The sequence below is a fragment of the Tamandua tetradactyla genome, chromosome 2 (assembly GCF_023851605.1).
Source record: "Tamandua tetradactyla isolate mTamTet1 chromosome 2, mTamTet1.pri, whole genome shotgun sequence".
NCBI lineage: Eukaryota > Metazoa > Chordata > Mammalia > Pilosa > Myrmecophagidae > Tamandua > Tamandua tetradactyla.
The window spans coordinates 29377603-29390934 of record NC_135328.1 but is presented as its reverse complement, the minus strand read 5'-3'; the positions used below and the strand labels follow the sequence as shown (position 1 = coordinate 29390934).

At 38.9% G+C, this 13332-nt stretch overlaps 1 protein-coding gene and 1 long non-coding RNA gene across 4 annotated transcripts in view; one reads left to right on the top strand and one right to left on the bottom strand.

Annotated features, from left to right (window-relative positions):
* The window catches only part of SVEP1 (sushi, von Willebrand factor type A, EGF and pentraxin domain containing 1), a 208188-nt gene that overhangs the window by 187507 nt on the left and 7349 nt on the right, over positions 1-13332 (top strand). For both annotated transcript variants that reach the window (XM_077141639.1, XM_077141631.1), the window contains 5 exons: positions 1365-1428; positions 4205-4378; positions 5600-5776; positions 8925-9095; positions 12110-12205. In XM_077141639.1, coding sequence (XP_076997754.1) covers positions 1365-1428; positions 4205-4378; positions 5600-5776; positions 8925-9095; positions 12110-12205 — 682 coding nt within the window. The remainder of the gene's footprint in view (positions 1-1364; positions 1429-4204; positions 4379-5599; positions 5777-8924; positions 9096-12109; positions 12206-13332) is intronic.
* LOC143667425 (uncharacterized) overlaps positions 5267-13332 on the bottom strand; it is a 56358-nt gene continuing 48292 nt past the window's right edge. For both annotated transcript variants that reach the window (XR_013168036.1, XR_013168035.1), the window contains one exon: positions 5267-6492. This is a non-coding gene — a long non-coding RNA (uncharacterized LOC143667425). The remainder of the gene's footprint in view (positions 6493-13332) is intronic.

Here is a 13332-nt window from a genome sequence, read left to right as displayed (position 1 = left end):
GATAAATGAAAAAACATGTTGCAAAATCCTTGTGTTGAGGTTCATATACTTAGAGTCAAGGCCATTATGACACTACTTAGAATCTAATCATTTTTTTTCTTTTACATATAATGTTTGAAACCTTTATTTCCCTTGTCTATTATTCCATAGTAGATTAGAAACTTAGAGTATAGAAAAAAGTTGCTATCATTAGGAACACTGATGGTTATAGTAAGATAAACAGGAGAGAAGGAAGAAACAAGGATACATAAATATTATACCCAGGAATCAAAGAATATAGCAATCTTAACATAATAACTGTAGGGGGCAAACAACCTGTGTAGTCCCCAGGGGCTATGTGCTATTGAAGAAAATAACACAAAATTATTCAGAGTAATAGATATAAATCATTTTTCAAGTAAATTATATCCACTTTACTTCAGAAGGCATTAAATTTTAGATTTTTACCTAAAATATGTAAAATTGTATATGTGTGGGTACTTAGTAGAGTAAGTTTAAGTTTAATGAATAAGTCAGTGTATTAGGGTTCTCCAGAGAAACCAAACTGACAGGATATACACACAAATACAAGCAGACATGTAAATATTGAGGTTTATTATAGGAATTGGCAAGTCTGAATTCTGTAGGGGCTGAAGTGGAGGCAGAATTCTTCTGATTTCTGAAATCCTCAATTCTGCCTTTAAAATTTCCACTGATTGGACTTAGAGACTCCCCTTATTGCTGAGGGCAAGCTCCTTTGTTGATTTTAGATGCAATCAGCCATAGATGCAATCAACTGACTATGGATGCAATTCAATCTACAAAATACCCTCACAGTAACCATCAGGTCAGTGCTTGCTTGACCAAATAAATTGGATACCAAAGTCTAGCCAATTTGAAATTAACCAACACATAAAATCAACCATCACAGATACACTGTTGAAAAATTCAAGTCCTTGTACCAATTAAGTACCTTTGGATTTTCATATTCATCAGGTGTTAAAAAAAAAAAAAAAGAAGATTCACATTCCTTGCTGTACCTCTCAGGAATTGAAAAATAAATTCAATTCAAAATATTTTAACAATACATACTAAGACAAACTATCTATTTGATATGTCAGTCTTTCTGATAGTCATCATTGAAAATAGAAGGCAAATAAAAGTCTGTAACTTAAGCATTCTAGTCTGCCAGGGTATGAATTTTGAAGTCATTTGATGAAAGTATTTTTGAAAGTCTAAACCTACTCCTTAAAATATGTATATTTAATGTATTTATTTAGCATTCCAATGCTGAGCAAATCAGCTAGATTGCCAAGACTACTTTGCATTCCCTTATCATCTATTACAGAGTTGTGATCTTATGACCTTTTCCCATTGATTCACAGGGGAACAGAGAGCGTGTCTGTCAGGAGAACAGGGAGTGGAGTGGAAAGATAGCAACGTGCCAAAGTAAGTAAAATTACCCTTTGCATTGCCAAAAATCAGACTGAGCATCCAAATAAAAAGATGGCCACATCTTTTCTACAAATCACTTTTGTAATTTTTAATTTAAAAAAGATCGACTCCATAAACTATATGAAAGTCTTTAGTGAGCTTTTGCTGAAGGGCACCAAACCAGTAAAAGTGATGGTCAAAAACTGTAGTAGAAATGAATGTTTAAATTAGAATAGATCACAGGATCACTGATTCTGGACACTCCTTAATTATTGAGTTTATTTGCATTATTTTTGCAGGGTTATTTTTTCAAATAATTATAATTGAAAGACTTAGAGCTGTTGTGTTTTGGTGACAGACTTGGGCAATACCAAAATTGTTTTTTAAGTAATGACAGCAGAGCTCCTGCCAAATAAATATTCCTGTTTTGCATGGAATTTTGCATTAATTTTGTGGGGATGGCCAAGTTTATTCGGCAAAACATAGGTTGAGTTACATGACTCTGCCCCCAATTTATGACCCTTGTGATCCCTCTGCCAAAGATAAAGTATTTAGGTAAGGTAGTTCTAAACCAATCGAAGTACAAGCTTATTTGTCTAGTTCTCTTGATGATCCTGGCTGAGTCATCAAGTTTTCTAATTAGAAGTGGCCTCTCTGAGCATCTAGTCCCACCCCTTCAATTTATAAATGAGTAAATGGAGGCTAGAAGTGTTGAAATGACCTACCCAGTATCATAATCAACTTAGTAGCAGCAGAGCTGACTCTAGAACTCAAAGGATTGTGTGTTTGTTCACTGCTGTTTCAACCATATCTTCAGGGGTAGATCAGTGAGCTGATCTGAATGTGCAGGAATCTGAAATTCTTTTAAGGAACATTATAGGATTGAAATTCAGGGGAGAATATATGCCTGTTTTAGTTTGCAAAAACTTACATAAATTTTATATAGAAAAAGATGAAAATACTGAGTCATCATCTCGAGTCACAGAAATAATATCATGGTTTATTTAGGACTTTGGCCTTTTCTGATAATAGCAATTTTTATCATGACTGCAAATGTTCAAAAAGTGTATGTATGTATGTGAGGGGAAGGGGTGAGTGGAATGAAGACGGAACATAAGGCCTGGCCTGGAAAACAATCCGAGTGTTGGTGAGGACATTATTTCAAACTGGAAGTTTTACAGCAGGCTTCATTCAAATTACAAAGACAATGGTTTGCATGATTTCCATCCCTGAAATATAGGATAATGATAGGAAGCTTTATATGAGTCCTGTTATTACCTGTGTTTTTCTTTTTCCATCTAATTATTAAGCAAGTTATACAAGTTCATTGTAGAAAATTAGAAAATACAATTAAACAAAAAGTAACTATTTTAATCCCACCACTCGGATAAAAAAAGATTGATATTTTGATGTATTTGAGTCTACATTTTTTCCTATGCATATAGAAATATAAATATTTCTGAAATAAGTGTTCACACTGAGCTACCTGATGGGAAAGATCACAGTGTAATTTACTAAATTATTAAATATATTGATATCTGCGTCTATCAGATTTCAGTGCAAGCCAGTCTGTAGGATTCCCTAGGTCAGGACTTCTCAAAGTGTGGCTCCCGGACCAGCAGCATCAATAAGATCTTGTTAGAAATGCAGATTCTCAGGGCCCCACCCTTCCCTACTGAATCAAAATTTGCATTTTAGGGCGGGCCGCGGTGGCTCAGCGGGCAAAGTGCTTGCCTGCTATGCCGGAGGACCTCGGTTCGATTCCCGGCCCCAGCCCATGTAACAAAAACAAAGAAACGGAATACAATAAAAACAAGAAAATGTTTAAAGATGTTTCCCTTTCTTCCTTCCTTCCTTCCTTCTATCCTTCCTTCCTTCCTTCTCTCTGTCTTTCCTTTAAAAAAAAAAAAAAAAAAAAAATTTGCATTTTAACAACCCCTAGGTGATTCCTGTGCACCTTCCAGTTGGAGAAGCATCACCATAGACCAGTGGTTTTTAGCCTTCTGTACACTGGCGTATTCCAGGGACCTCTAAAAACCCGCCATGCCCAGTCTGCACATTCTAGTTAAATCAGAGTCTCTGGGGTGGGGAGACTGGGCATCAATACCTTTTCACAGCTCCCCAGGTGATGACAGGGTACAACCAACATGAAGAGCCATGGTCTCAGTGCATTGGACTCACCAGGCCTAAGGAATCCCAGAGAGCAGCTCATCCAGTGACTCTCAACCCTAGTGAACATCAGAATCATCGATCAATGATTCTAATAAAATAATAATAAAATACCCAAAACTAGGCAACATCCTAGAGGTTCTGATCCATTTGGGCTGAAATAAGGTCATTGACCTGAACACTTCCCAGGGAGTTTAGTGTGCAGGTAAAATTGAAACCCACTGGTCTGGACCATCTACTCAAAGATCTCAAGCCCATTTTTCAAGATTTTGAGAAAGGTGACCATGGCTGGCATCAATAAGGCAAAATAGTAATCTTTGATTGTCAGCATATGTGCATCTATTACCCTGGTATGCTATTTTTTTCTCCTATGGTGTGTATCATAGCACCTTGCACATAAGTAGGCCATGTTTTGTTTTTTTGTTTTTTTGTTTTTTTTGCATGGGCAAGCCCCGGGAATCTAACCCGGGTTTCCAGCATGGCAGGTGAGGACTCTGCCGTGAGCCACCGTCATAAACATGATACTTTATATACTGTATTGAGTGCCTCCACTATTGTAAAAGAAGGAAAGAGGATTTGAAGAAGCATAGAATAATATGAGGGTTTTATTCTTTATCCATAGAAGCCACGTGTGAAGCTCCACTTGAATTTCTGAACGGGAAGGCCAATGTGGCAAAGACTATAGCTGGACCCAGAGTGGAGTATTCCTGCAACAGAGGCTACAGTCTTGAAGGCGCATCTGAGGCCCATTGCACTGAAAATGGAAGTTGGAGCCAGCCAGTTCCTCTCTGCAAACGTGTGTGTTGACTTTAGGAAACATTTTTATCATTTTTAGTTTCATGAACATGCGGTCAACCTCCATTGTTAAGTGACATCAGCCCAGAAAATGCAAATCCATGTATATCCAAACCAAATAAAGTAGGGGTATTTTAAAAATCTGCTTTTTTGATCTAAAATATGCAATCTGATAAGCAGCTTTTATCAAATTCCTTGGACAGTTACAAGTCCAAGGCAAGAGAAAATGTGAACTGCATGGAAAAGTTTTGACACAAATGTATGATGAATTCCATTGAGAATTGGGAAAGGGTGATGAAAAATGTTTACAGTACAATCTTATTACCGTAAAATTCATATAAATATAGTTAAGTAAAGATAATTACTTATAACCACTTGTAAGCTCTGGTTGATGATCAAATTGTCAGAACTTTTGGGTTCAGCTGAAGCCTCTCACTTATAAAAACTCCTTTAGAGGCCATTTAAAATCAGAAAAATGGAAATTGCTTGAAATAAATGTATGTCACTGTGTTAGACTAAGCAGTGTTAGTGCTTTCATCATCTCCTGTTTTCCCTCAGACTGATAAAATGAATCCTTTTGTATTGGTAAGGCTTGTAAACTCTATAATTTGAGTTCTGATATCCTGCTCCTAATAGGAGTCTAAGGTCATATTCAGCTCACTTAGAAAAGTCCGATGGTTCTCTGTTTCCATTCTTATGAAGGATGTTCAATATAAGTTAGTAAAGAGAGTGTGCATGGTTATGCTCGCCTACCATGAGGGAGACCTGGGTTCGATTCCCCGACCATGCACAAAAAAACAAAAAAGTTAGTAAAATAATAATTTACTCTATTTTCTGAATGGTCCTCAAATATTAACAAAATATTTAATACTCCCATTGATTTCTAGCATCTTTTATTCCCTACTGCTGATCAAAAAACAACCTAACATAATACCGTAGGCCATAATTTTGGATAATTATTTTTTAACTTGTCGTATCAATAGTTTGGTACCATGTGTTAGTGGTTAGCTTGTTGTTTTCAGGTCTTATCTGATTCTATGTTTACAAATAATTTCATGTGACTCAAAATAAGTCTGTTTTTATTATTTGAAGTTCTATATTTTTTAACCTCATATCACCATCTCTGAGAACCCAGCTTCTGGAGGGCTTATACCCTTTGGTAAAGAAATAAAAGCAGAAAATAGGGAAGGGATCAGCAAACACTTTCTTTTCTTTTTAACAGCAAATCCATGCCCTGTCCCTTTTGTGATCCCTGAGAATGCTCTGCTTTCTGAAAAAGAATTTTACGTCGATCAGAACGTGTCTATCAGGTGTCGGGAAGGCTTCCTGCTCAAAGGTGAAGGCATCATCACCTGCAAGCCCGATGAGACATGGACACAGACGAGCGCCAAATGTGCAAGTAAGTCCACAACCGATGGGACGCATTTAATTTCATTAATGATATCCATTTTCCCGTATGTGTGAGATTATTTTCAATCCAGTAACTTCATTATACATATTTATATCTCCACCCTATCATAGTTAGTGTCTTCATTGTTAATTTTTAAAATTTGAAGAAAAAAAAAATCCTTGAATTCCAAACATTAAAAAGTGATCGTTTAAAAAAAAAAACTATCTAGAATTAGGTTAAAACTTAATCAGGCCAGGATTCACTGAACTGATTTGCAAACTGAGCTCTTCTAATTGTGCCGGGCAAGGGCTCACTGCCCAATGCACACAGGAGTTAATTCTCTGCCACAGAGAGTTTTGAAAAAAGAAAAAGCTTTGTTGCAAAGTCTCCTATCAAGGAGACAGGAGACAAAGCTCAAATCTGTCTCCTCGACTTAAGGGCTAAGGGAGATTTTACTGGGATAAGAGATGGGGATAGCTATAAGAAAGGTTAGCTTGCTGGTTTGAACAATTAGGCATAGGTTTGTCCATGTATGATAAGGCAGGTTCAAGATCAAATTTCCCTTGTGAGGACCTCTTGCACTGGATTTCCTTCCAATGCTTCTCAGTTCATGCAATCTTGGTTCCAAGGAGGATGATTTTTGTTCCTTGTGTCTCAGAGGTTATCAAAGGATGCCACTCCATATTTCTGTATATGATTAGGCTATATTACTTTCAGCTGGCTGCCTGAAAGACAAGGTCAAGGAGAAAAGTTATAGATAGGAAAAGTTATGAAAATTACAGATAAGTGAGGATGCTACTAACTGGTTCTGGGTAGTTTTAAGGGAGCAAAATATTACATTTAAAATGTGTACTTTTCTCCATACTTTGATTCCCCAAACTATCCTTTAATAAGATATGAAGAGTTTCCAATACAAAACAATTATTCTACCTTGGTCCTCAAACTTGAGCCTGCATCACAAACATCTAGAGAGTGTGTTCAACACAGATTTACAGGCCCCAGATTCTGATTCTGTAGAACTGGTGTGAGGCCTGAAAATTCGCATTTCCTACAAGCTCCCAGGTGATCTGACAATGGTACTGCTGATCCACGAATTACACTTTGAGAACCACTGAGCACCATGTTGATGCCAAACATGTAGTCTGGTGACACCTCTTGCTACCCTATGATAACTTCTTGACATCTCTCAACACACACTTTCTACTCCACTTAAAACATCTCCCCTGTCCAACATCCTGCCCTCCAGGGGCTCTCGTAGTCCAAGCTCCTCCAATCTACAACACTCATTAATAAATATTCACTGTGTTTAACCAGAGGCAAGGTACCAGCTACATGATAAAAGAATATAATATGCTTACATCTCAGAACACTTACATTCCAATTAAGGAGATAAGAAATATGCATATAAACACCTTGCCAATTCTGGAAGCAGAAAATCCAGGTTTGAATTCTATCTTTTTTTATTGTTTGATATAACATATATACAAAGCAAAGAAAGAAAAAAGCAATAATTTCTGAAGCACTCAACAAGTTGTTACAGACAGATCAAAAAGTTTGTCATAGGCTGCCATTCTGTCATCTCAGATTTTTCCTTCTAGCTGCTCTAGAACACTGGAAGTTAGAAGGAATTTTTTTTTTTATCACACACAACTTTTTTTTGTGAAAATAGCATATATACAAAAAAGCAAATTTCAAAGTACATTGCAACAATTAGTTGTAGAACAGATTTCAGAGTTTGGTCTGGGTTACAGTTCCACAATTTTAGGTTTTTACTTCTAGCTGCTCTAAGATACTGGAGACTAAAAGAAATATCAATATAATGATTCAGCAGTTATGCTCATTTGTTAAACCCTACCTTATCTGTATAACTCCTTTGATCTTTCTCCCACTCTTTAGAAGTATTTGGGCTACACCCATTCTAACGTTTTCATGTTGGAATCCCAACTCTGTCTAAGCCCAACTCTGCAATTGTTGATTATATGGGATAGGGGGATGGAACTATCTGATGTTCTGGAGAGGCTGGCCCCCCTGTGTTTCGGGACTTATCAGGTCTAGGGACCCATCTGGAGGTTGTACGTTTCTGGAAAGTTACCCTAGTGCATAGAGTCTTTGTAGAATCTTATATAGCACCCTAGGTGTTTTTAGGATTGCCTGGAGTGGTTTTAGCTGGAGGTTCTCAAGTTATGATAGGTAACAATGTCTAAATGAAGCTTTTATAAGACAGACCTCCAGGATAGTCTCTTGATTCTATGTGAACTCTCTCAGCCACTGATACCATACTTGTTATACTTCTTTTCACCCTTTTGGTCATGATGTCATTGTTGATCCCATAGTGCCAGACTCATCCCTGAGAGTCATTTCCCATGCCACCAGGGAGACTTTTACCCCTGGAGGTCACGTTCCACTTAGAGGGGAGAGCAATGATTTCACTTCCAGAGTTGGGCTTAGACAGAGTGAGGCCACATCTGAACAACAAAAGAGGTCCTCTGGAAGTAACTGTTAGGCATACCTGTAGGTATGTTATAGACATTTTTATTCAAATATATAGCACATGTCCCACTTAGAGAGGATTATCACTCCATTCTAACATAGATTAGAAGTCAAGAGTCATTGCTCTAAAGACTTAAAAAGAAGGAAACTAATGTGAAACCTTGAATATTAGAACCATCATCAAGGTGTGTAAATTGGGTGCCTATAAGCTAAAAGTAGCTTTCATTCATTTATTCATTCTTCAAACATGTGTCAGGAACCCAGTGTGTCCCAGACACTGTTCCAGGCATTAAGAAAACCAACGCTGCTGGAGCATGCAGCACTGCAGTTAATCTGCTTCTAAAAAAAGAGACGATAGTCACAATCCTTCTGCCCTTCTAACTCAATCTACATCCTTCTCTGACATTCTCACAGTCACCTTTTTAAAGACATACAAGAACTCACTCTTGGTCTCCCAGACTTCTTCCCCTAGGCTCAGTTTCAACATTTAAGTTAGAAGACAAAATATTTTATTCACAAAATCTAAGTTGTCTAAATATGCAGTTTGCCTGTTGGTGAAAGATTATGTTTATGTGTTTTATCTTTGCTATTTACATTAAATAGGCTGGATTTTTCCCTCCCTTCCACTGGCAGTTTAGTAATACAGGCTTGTTTTCTTTTCCCACAGAAATCTCTTGTGGTCCACCAGTTCACGTAGAAAATGCAATTGCTAGAGGGGGACGTTATCGGTATGGGGACATGATCACCTACTCTTGTTTCAGTGGATACATGTTGGAGGGCTCCCTAAGGAGTGTTTGCCTAGAAAATGGAACCTGGACATCACCTCCTATTTGCAGAGGTAAGGAAATATCTGAATGGCTACTTTTTTGTAAAGCTGCAGGTAATTTTACATGGAAGTCTGATGTAGCCAACAATTAATATGCAGGCTATTTTATTTTTCCTTAACTTGAAATATTCTCTTAACATGTCATTTTCTTAAACTTCATGGGCCTGAGTTTTGAAAACTTAGAACTCTTCAATTTTATGCTTGAAATATGCAGATAATGAGACATTCTGGCACGTTCTTCTAAAACTCATACTTTTCTAATTAAAACATAATTTTACAATCCATAATTATTATTCCATTCATTCTTCAAATAATTACGAAGAGCCAGGAACTCTGCTGGTTAACAAGACACATAAGCAAGGAACTAAAAGAAAAATCAAATCTTTGGATAGGGTGGTCAATGGATAACGGGCAGATTTGGGTTTGGAGTGAGAAGAAACCAAAGTCTTCAATGATTTGTGGGCACAGAGGCTTGAGAGAACCTATGAACAAATGGCATGAGCCTCAAGTAAGGCAGGGACTATTGCAGGAGAAAGGGGATTAACTGATAGGAAGCACTGAAGAGAAATGGGACCACCAACACATGGGATATAAGAGAAAACACAGCCTTCACTTGAGAGGGTTGCCAAAGGGAAAACAGCATCCTCAAGGAACAGTCCAAATTTCACTTGAAGTCAGAAGTGAAAATGAGGCTTGTGTGTTTGCTTGCGTATTTGAAGATTCTGAGGGGCATGGCAGCCCCAAAGCACTAATTATCCAAGGCCACCTTTGGAAGGCCATTTCCCCTGGCCCAATCCAAAAAGACTATCCTTTATAATAACTGCCCTCCTACTAAGAATTGCCCAATTACTAAACCTTGCTAGCCATATTCTCCTTACTGCGCAAGCTGGTTTTTCTCACACCTGAGCCTTTACTGTTCATCCCCAATACCTGAAACCATAGTATTTGCTCTGTAGCAATGCCTCCAGGGGCAGGTTGCATCACACATGCATTGAGCAACTGCTCTGGGCCATTCTTGCCTTCAAAGAGCTCAGAGTCTATTAGAAGTGATAGAGAAATAGCACCAAGAAAATGAAAGCATGATGCACTACCCAGTATGAGAGAGTGCAATGCTGAGCTTGCTCTGAGAGTCCAGTGTGGATGAAAGTATCTGCAGAGGCCTAACAGAGTACGTAAACTTTGAGTTGGTATTACAGTCATCGTCCAGTGACACACAGGAAACATGGACAGTCTGGATAGAGGCAAAGGGAAATTAGAATGATATATTGCTAAAGGCAAAAAGAAATTTAGAGAGGGACGGCCACCATTCCTCTAGGAGGACCAGTAAGTCAGGGATTGGAGCATATCCGTCGGCTTTGACAGTGGTAAGGCATCCGTGTTAAGAGAAGATTCCAAACTACTGTGATCTGAAGAGGAGGCAAAGAAATGACAAAAGCAAAGGTTGACTATTCTTTCTGGAACTTGATGGGATGGAAAGAAGGGGAAGATGTTTTCTTTCCTGGTGTCTGTTATAGGCCAGGTGATGATTATTCAGAAATAGTTGAAGAATGTGAGTAAGGGTTGTTTTTTTGTTTTTAAACCTCAAGATACTAAGAGGCCAGTAGTAGCACCTGGAATGTCTTAGAAGGGTGTCACTCACCCCAGTTTCCCTCCCTTCCTGCATCTAAAACCACCTTGAGCAAGCTAAGTAAACCCTGTGTGCTTGCCCTCTCTGTACACTTCGAAACACATCCCCTAGCTACACTTCCTCCCCAAGCCCCAGCCTAGATTGCTGCTCCAAAAGTCCTTTCTATATCTGAGTCCTTTGGAGCCATCGCTGCTAAATAAACAGGCAATAGAGGGGATGATTGAATATGTAGAGTAGAGAAGAGATGCAGAGAGACATCTTTGAGTGGCTGAGAAGGGATAGACCAGAACACAGATGATTCCTGTTCGTCTCGGACCAAGCAAGAGACAAGACTGCCAACCAGGGAATCTGAATAGGATGCCACAGGCAGCAGCCTGGTCCCACTGTGTCAGAATAGTGCTAAGGATTCTTTGGAAATAGGCCATAAGATATGCCTGCAATTAGTACAGACGGAGGACCTTCGTATGAAACAAATCTTCCCATTATCTTCATGGAATCAGCTCCAGTCTAATGGAATTCACAGCCGTCCTCAGGATGGCCCAAGTTCATAGGGGCCACTCCACCATGAGAAACAGCATCTGCCCCTCACATAGCTTCAATCTGTATCCCAGAGGACACCCACAAGTCAAAGGGCCCTGGGAAGGTCTCCAGCCATAGCATTGGGTTTCTAAATTCTGGGAGATGTTCTGGGAGATACGGTCCTCCCAAGCTGATTTTAGAAGCAGCACAATGTTTTTCCCAACGAAAATCTATTCCATCAAAGTTAAATACCTGTATCAGACATTGTGATCTGGAGGAGGTAGAAAGAAAAAAGGTCGTATTCTAGTGCAGAAGAGAGATAAAAATACAGATGTTGCCATGGAGTAGAATAGGTGATCTGTAGACTCAAGCACACATAGAATAGAGATATGTGAAGTTCAGAGTGCTAGGGAGTACAGTAGAGGACAGTCATGATTTGTGATGCCTTGGAAATTGGAGGTGGGAGCCAAGGAAAGTGTCACAAAGAAGGAGACATTTGAACTTGTTCTTGAAGCAGGAGAAGAAATTGAGCAAGAAAAAGGTTAGGGCAAAGAGGAGAGAACAAGAATGAGATACCAGCTGAGAAAACCTACAGAAGTATTAAGTCACAAAGGTACATGGCACATTGGAAAGCTAGGAGTAGCTAGGTGTGCTAATCTGAGATGTCTTCCAGAAATAATAAAAAATGAACACTGCAATGATAACAGCCTATAAAAAGCTACACTTCTCCATTTATGGAAAGTCCTTCTTGAGGTTCAATTGTGTTTCTCTTCCTTAAAACTTGAATTAACATTGTGAAATGTAAATGAGCAATCCTATTTCCTGACAACCATCTTTCCATAACTCCCTAGATTTATAAGCCGCCCTGCTTCTTTTCCAGCTGTCTGTCGATTCCCCTGTCAGAATGGAGGGATCTGCCATCGCCCAAATGTTTGCTCCTGTCCAGACGGCTGGATGGGGCATCTCTGTGAAGAACGTGAGTTTGTTCTCGATCTTACTACATCCTCAGATCTTACTTTGTGTCCACGTAGTTTGCTTGGAAGCTGCCAGTTCAGGGAAGTTGCTAGGGAACTGGCTTTACCGGCGGCAGAAATCCTTTTGCTCAAATCCTTGTAGCAGAACATAGCATGTAGGGCCAATTTGAATATGTTAGTAGGTTGCAGAAGATCTAGAATATTAGTGACTTTGAAAATCAAGTTATCAAGATCCATCCAAAACCATCTTTGCATACCTCCTGGCAAAAATTTACAGGAGTCTTCTTGAGCAGGAACTTGTAATGAGAACTTTCCCAGCCCTCTTCTTCCTTTACCGCAGGCCCACTATGTCCTGTCCCACTCATGGGTGTAATTGATGTTAATGATCACCTTTGCATAGCATTGTACTTTGCAGGTAGTATTTTCAGCCCACTTACTAGTCACTCTATATCTAAGGATAGTTCCTCCCACTTAAGAAAATAAGTTGGCACTCCTATATCCTATATAGTGTTACAGGATTAATATACAGTTTTGATCCTCATAAAAATATATTTGTATTCACACTTCCAAGAGAATGTAAGTAATTTAAAAAATTTTTTTTCCCAATTTCTGAATTGCACTGTTCCAATATCTTTAAAAAAAAATTAGGACAGAATGGTTTCACGTTTCATTAGGAGTGACGTGTGTAAACTAGTAAGAAGAGCCAATTGGTCTAAACCAGTTATTTCTAAAGGCTAAGCATTTCATAAAGGACTCTAAAATTTTTAATTGTGACTACATCAGTTAATCCATAAAGAAAACCATGACAAAAATAAATTTAGGCTGCTAACAACTCACTAAGGCTGAAGTTCTCACAGCCTTGAGAGATACTGCATTTTCCCTTCCTTTATTCTCCTAGTCATCCCCTCCCCCACAGCGTTCCCAGACTTGATCTGATTTCATGCTAAGACTCAGGGAGGCTTTACCCAGGGCTCCCCCACCTAGAGGTGTGCCTTAGCACACTGATCCTGCCTGCCCACCCGCATTGGATCAGAGCTTCCCAGGTTCCCGCAGAAACACAGGAATCATCTAGCGCCTGTTGTTAAAATGCAGATCCTGGTTCAGCAGGTCTGGATTTCTAGCACTGATG